The sequence below is a fragment of the Myotis myotis genome, unplaced genomic scaffold (assembly GCF_014108235.1).
Source record: "Myotis myotis isolate mMyoMyo1 unplaced genomic scaffold, mMyoMyo1.p scaffold_m19_p_11, whole genome shotgun sequence".
Taxonomy (NCBI): Eukaryota; Metazoa; Chordata; class Mammalia; order Chiroptera; family Vespertilionidae; genus Myotis; species Myotis myotis.
The window spans coordinates 78,346,795-78,353,238 of NW_023416315.1; the positions used below are offsets into that span (position 1 = coordinate 78,346,795).

The 6,444-nt window shown below is 41.3% G+C and overlaps 1 protein-coding gene across 1 annotated transcript; it reads right to left on the minus strand.

Annotated features, from left to right (window-relative positions):
* Positions 1-452: 452 nt before the first annotated feature.
* LOC118666514 (GTPase IMAP family member 4-like) lies at positions 453-5,586 on the minus strand. The gene is made up of 2 exons (XM_036328959.1): positions 5,486-5,586; positions 453-2,254 (listed from the first exon to the last, which is right to left on the minus strand). The coding sequence occupies exons 1-2, from the start codon at positions 5,541-5,543 to the stop codon at positions 1,323-1,325; spliced, it is 990 nt and encodes a 329-aa protein (XP_036184852.1). The 5' UTR covers positions 5,544-5,586; the 3' UTR covers positions 453-1,322.
* Between the last annotated feature and the right edge of the window lie 858 nt (positions 5,587-6,444).

Below are 6,444 nucleotides of genomic sequence, written 5' to 3' on the forward strand. Positions count from 1 at the left end.
CTATTTTACACAACCAGTTGTCATGTGGGCACCTTTCTCAGTTCTGGTGCTGTGGGTGAGGGGCCCAGCTTGGTATTCAGACCCCAGAGTTCTCAGCTGAGGAACCCTCACAGCTGAGATATCTTCAGTTGCAGTCTGTGGGAGCCAAGCCAGCCTTCTCATGACTTCACACTTTCTACCAGGCTCAATGGGGTCTCCACTTTCCATCCTTGGTTATCAACATTGTCTCCAGCTAGTCAGCATTTGATTATTCAGGATAGTCTTTGTTGAAAAGAGGGGTTAAGAACATGGTTCAAACTTTAGGAGAAATGAGAAATGTCTTAGGGGTAGACCAAGCTAAACTTCAAAATCATCTTGATGTTTTACCAAAAAGTGAAATTTATCCCAGTGTTTTTACAAGAAGTATTAGTGATATTTTCCAAGATAAAAGAAATTCCACTTTTGCACAAATATAAGAGAATAGAGAAGTTTTATTATAGTAGCAATAAGCAAACAATTGTAATGGGTGGGGGAAACTGCGTGGGAATGAAGCACCTAGCGGTAAGTAATCAAGGTGTGGAGTGATTGCAATGTGGTGGCCACAGTGAGTTTCACAAGAAAAGGACAGAACTAGTTATTCAGTAAAGTGGTTACATATATGTTGCTTAAAGACTATCCACAGAATCATCTGCATATACTGAACATTGTTCTCTTAGCTGTTGAATCTGTCTTTTACTCTTCTGACATTTCACTTAGTTGAGTTCTAAGAAATCTGTTTTTCAAACAACTCTTTGTTCTTCAGTGGGCAGATAATAAGGAACAATTTCAGTCTTTCCATAAGAATGTAATTCAACACATTTATGGTCATTTAGAAAGAATTCTATAAACATCTCTAGCTATCCATTACCTAATGAAAATAATTGATTTATCTAATAGCATAGGTAAAATGATCATTGTCATTCCAAAGGTAAAAATGTGAAGTAGACGCTATAGGTGGAGATTATGTGCCAATCTAGAAAGAATCTAGAGGAGAAATGGTTACTAGGGATAAATACAGAAAGCTTGGAGTCACCGTCTTTTGGTCTCATGCATTCCCCTTCTGTGTGTCTAAGAAAGAGCTCAGTAGACAGAGATTATCCACACATTCTGCTTTGGAGTTTAACAAATTGAGAATGTGTCTCTCCCTGTAGAATAAATGAAATATCTACTAATTGACAACAAGAAACTTTACTACACTCCCCAGTCCTGAGAGCTTGAGAGATAGAAACAGATTTTTGGGGAATGAGATATATGGGGAAGGAACACTTAAAAATATGCAGGAGACAGTCAGATTTTCACTAAGCTTAATCTTCCTTGAACAGAAATGAGAATAAAAAGGAAGCAACCTTTAATGCTGTCAAGATTATGTCAAGCATCCCTTTCTGACTCTCAACTTCACTTCTGGCATTTTCCTGCCTTAAAACATAGTGACTCTCCCTTTCTGCCAATTCCCTCTTCATTACTGCCATGGTTTTTTCTTGCTCCAGTTTATCCTCCAGCCTTCTGATTTTTTCTTCATACTCCTTTACTAACTGCCTCTTATCTCTCTCCAGCTCTTCTCTGATTTGTTCTTGTATAATTTGAATTTGTTTCTGAATCTCCACCTCGGCCCTTTGGTACATCTTATTAGTATAGAATCCTCCCTCGTTCTCCATCACCATGCGCTGGACCAATTCCAGCAGCTGTGCCCTCTGATCCTCCTGTTCATCCCCTGTTGCCTTATTGTTGAACTCACAGTGACGACCCCTGAACTGCTCTATCAGATCTTGAATGCCTTCTGGATCCTCCTTTAAGTAATCACGGAGCTCCATGCCATCCAGGTCATCTTTCCGGGTGAATAAGAGAATCATGTATCTCCTAGCTTTGGGTCCAAACATTGACAGCATCTTCTCCACTGCCTTTTTCTCTTCGTTGGTGTATCGGCCCAGTGGGACCACCAGGAGCACAGCGTGAGGGCCAGGGGAGGTCAGGAAGATGCAATTGGCAATCTCCTTTTGTGTGTCAGCATCCGGTACCTCAGTGTCGAAAATGCCAGGTGTGTCCACAACAACAATTTCTCTCCCCCTCCACATGCTACTCCCTTTCTGACAGACCTTGGTGATGGATTTTGCTGCAATGCTAGAATGAAATGCTTTCTTTCCAAGGATGCTGTTCCCTGAGGCACTTTTTCCTGCTCCAGTCTTACCCACTAAGACAAGTCGCAGTTGTGAATCTCTGGGGTCTTGGTTTCTAAGCCCTGGGACATGAGGAAACAAAAAAAACAGCATTAGAATTGACTTCCAACATTTTCCACTGCAAGTACCCCGCCCACTGGTTTTTCTTTATTGCCCAATAGTGCCCTGTCGCTGAACCACCTCTGCACTCACAGGAGGTCTTTGAAACACCTGGGCCTCACCTCCCTCCTGAAGGAGGTGGGGAATGCTAGGAACTTCTCAGGAGTCCCTTGGGCTGCTCTCTCTAACCTGTGGAAGCTAAGTACCTATGGAAGAAGCTGCAAAATGGTTCAAGAGAAAACTCTGAGTTACTGCTGGTAGCTGTTCCTCATAAGCTAATGTAGGAAGTAACACAAAATCTGACTTGGAGTCATAACAGTGGAAGATCCCCTTCCCCCAAATGATATCCAAAATGGACTTTTATTCTTCCCATTAAGAAGTCACGTAGGTGGTCGATTCAAGTCATCCCACCCTGAAAGGGAGTAAAGGGCACGTGTGCAGAAAGGCAAAGTGTTCCTTCATATTTCAATGTATGCATCGAGCTTCTCAGGGATTCTGAACCACAGGAGAACAAAATGCCTTACTTTTAATTTATGACCTAAATGTAGAAACCTAATGAATTTTTCCTATCTTAAATTAGTATATAGAAGACTTCTATCCAGAAAGTAGTGACAGTTATCTGAAACTATTCTAAAATCTCTTGATACATAAATCATAGTAATAACAACTCATACAGAGTAGCAGTAGTGGAGTTACACTTTATTAGTTTCACTTGGTTAGACATGTCTACTTCCTAGGACACCTGGAACTTAATAACGGAAGAGCATAGCCTATCACCTGATATTTTAAAAATCACTGTGTCTTAAGTTAAACACCAAACCATCTATATAGCTCTTTATCCCTCTTTCCAGTCAGTATTTCTCTGCATATCTCTTCCATGTGTGTATAAAGTTGAAGTTGTCAGGATTTGTTGAGCACAGACCGGGACTATAGAAGTCAACTGACAAGCACATCTGAGAGCCTGTTTCTCCTCCAAGGAAGACCCTGTCAGCACAGCCCTTGAATAAGACTGATTCCTGCAGGAGGAAACCTGGATTACAATGATCTGTATCTTTGAGTCGATGTATACATTACCACACTGACAATATTACAGATAATATTGTAAACCCCATTTTATTTTTCAGAGATATCATCACCATTTACCCAGTACCTCAGACCAAACTAGGAATCTCTCCAGATTCCTCTCTCCATTACCTTCCACATCTGACCCATTGGCAAGTTCTCTTGCTCCATCCACAAATCTGACTGCTTCTCTCCATTCTGAAGACCATCATACTAGCCCAAGCTACCATCACCATCAATGACTCAGCAGTCCCCTAAGTGGTTTCTTTAATTCTGTTGTGCCCTCTTTTTCTATTCTGTACATTGGAATGAGTTTTTAAAAATATCAATCAAACAGAAGAGAGATTTTGCAGAACCTCCCCACTTGGGCTTCCACAAAATCAGTAGTTACTCCTTATCTCCCATACACTTTAAGGTGAAGCTGTTGCTAATCCAAGGATTAGCAAAAACCATTCCTAAGGCAGAGTATCCCGCATTTGATAACCAGAATTCTGCAATGAGAGAAGTATATCTCCAGAAGCTGAGAGCAGTGGCTACAAGATAGCTAAGTTGAAGAGAAAATGTGGGTGGGATCAGATTATTACTTAGTTAGCACCACAGTGGAAGACTCCAATCTAAGGATATCCTGAGGGCATTAGTTGGTCATCCAGAGAGAAGTAGGAAAATAATGGAAAGTGAAATGAAAAGTCACCAAAGGCCAGCTCCAATATTGCAACAATTTGCCAATGCTGATAGCATATGGCAGTCTGTTGATAGACTGCAGATATGGCCATGAATTAATCCCAGGTCTGTACACAAGCCTCTTTAGCATGTGGATTTGCAGCTCCTCCTACAAGGTGCTGAGTCTGTTTCTCCACCCCTTGCATCTGGGTGGGCCCTGTGACTTGGTCTGGGCAATAGGGCAGTAGAAGCATGATTCTAGTACACCCCAAAAGTGCTGATGCCCTGTGACTTGATGTCTCTTGCTCTTCAGAGCCCTGAAATTGATTGATGATGAATGACTCAAGACCCAGTCATTCCTATCACCCTAGTCTTGCCAAGAGCCTGCTAACCACCAGACATGGCAATGGGACTATCCATTCAAAAGTATCCAGTTGTTGGATCTTGAGAGTATTACCGGTATGGTAAGCGAAATAGGTCAGATGAACAAAGGACAAGAACTATATGATTTCACTTACATATGGGATATAAAAGAGAAAGCAACAAGGGAACAAACAATACGCATAAACAAACAAACTCATAGTCGCAGGCAGCAATATGACAGTTACCAGAGGGAGTGAGGGGTGGGAAGAGATTGAAGCAGGTAAAGGGGGTGAAATATATGGTGATGGAAGGAGACAATGCAATACGTAGATGATATATTATAGAATTGTACACCTGAAACTTATATAATGTTATTAATCAATGTCACCCCAATTAATTTAATCTGAAAAAAAGATTATCCAGTTGTATACTTAACCACCAGCTTACTGCCGGTGCATGAGTGAGTCTGGCTGAGATGAGCCCAGTTGGCTCAGACTCAAGGACTGCCCAGCTACCTACCAAATTGATTGCCAAAGAAATGGTTGAGGTTTTAGGGTACTAAGTTGTGTTGTGGTGTGGTACCAAACCAGCAAAAAATCAACTGATACAGTTGATTTCTATAGATAAGGAAGTAAAAGGAGGGTTACGTGAGAAACTGAGTGAGCGAGTCTGTTGGTTGGTTTCTACCTCCAAATGGATTCTACCTCCAAAACATGCCTCCAGGAGCAGGGAAATTAAGACCTGAATTAATCAATTCCTCTCACATTCCTCCAGTTGAAGAGAGGTTAAAGAGAGTGTCAGAGAGACAACCAGAGATTCTACCACTGGCCTTTCTGGTGTGTCCACATTGTTGAACTAGGAAATAAGAAACCTCATTAGCCTGGGATCAATCAGGATACTTTAACTTCTCTTCCTCTTAGAGGTTATGCTGTGTCATACAGAGTCAGTGCAGAGATTTGTTAGAAAAACTGAGTCAATTAAGAGAAAATAAGAAATGGGGTTGAAATATTTTGCTCTTGCTCGGATGAAGACTGGCAGAGAGGACAGGAGAACCCACTGCCAGGTTCCCTCCATCCCACCTGGCCTGGGGAGCGCAAGCACCCTCTCACCATGGCTGGTCCTGGGTTCACTGAAGTTGGAAGGCGTACAGTGCAATTGAGCTGCCATCGTAGTTAGAATTCCTGTAGATAAGAAACAGAACTAATTTTAGGGAAATGGATAGTAATTGCAAACCAAAACCGCATGAAGCCAACAGTGTTTTGTTTTTTGTTTTTCCCATAAACTTGCTACTTCCCTATTTCCCAACACTTCTCAACTCCCCATTGTCAGTTTCGTTTTCACTTGTGGCTTTTTCTCTACATAAACATGTTTCAAGTGCTTCCTCAGCTTTGGTTCTGGGTGCCCTTTCCCATCTATTCAGTAAATTATTGCTTTGAATGCTGTTTGTATGTACTCATAGCCTAGACCCTCCTCAGTATTTTGAACTTTTATATCCCATTCAACTTCCCCATTGGGCAAGTTCATGGGCATCTCAAACAGAACTCGACAAAAATGAAGCTTTTGACCATCTTCCAACCCCAAACCCCAGACCATGTAAATAATTCTGCCCCCATTTTGGTAGATGCCGACACCATTCAGCCAGTGACAGCTGCAGAACCTTGGGGTCAGCTTCGTCTCCTCTCTCCTCACTTGCTCGTAAGTCTACCATCAAATCCTATGGATTTTAACTCCAAAACATGTAAAATTATCCATTATTCCCACCTTTATCCTAATCCAAGCCACTTTTATTTGTTTGCCATGCTTACAGACTCCTAACCAATCATTTCATCTTCATCATTTCATCTTCAATCCTTTTTCTGCTCTATAATCAAGCACTTTTTTAAAACTAAATTTTATTTTTTATTTCCTCCAATGCCTCTCCCCCAAGCACCATTACAAAATATATATATATATATATATATATATATATATATATATATATATATATATATATATACTAGAGGCCTGGTGCACAAAAATTTGTGCACTCAGGGGGAAGGGGGGGTCCCTCAGCCCGGCCTGTGCCCTC

Bases quoted from the DNA above. Each gene is read 5' to 3' on its own strand.
- LOC118666514 (XM_036328959.1), bottom strand. From the start codon at position 5,543: ATGGCAGCTCAATTGCACTGTACGCCTTCCAACTTCAGTGAACCCAGG. The intron at 2,255-5,485 runs GTGAGAGGGTGC...CTCATGTCCCAG, and splicing joins TGAACCCAGGACCAGCCATG to GGCTTAGAAACCAAGACCCC.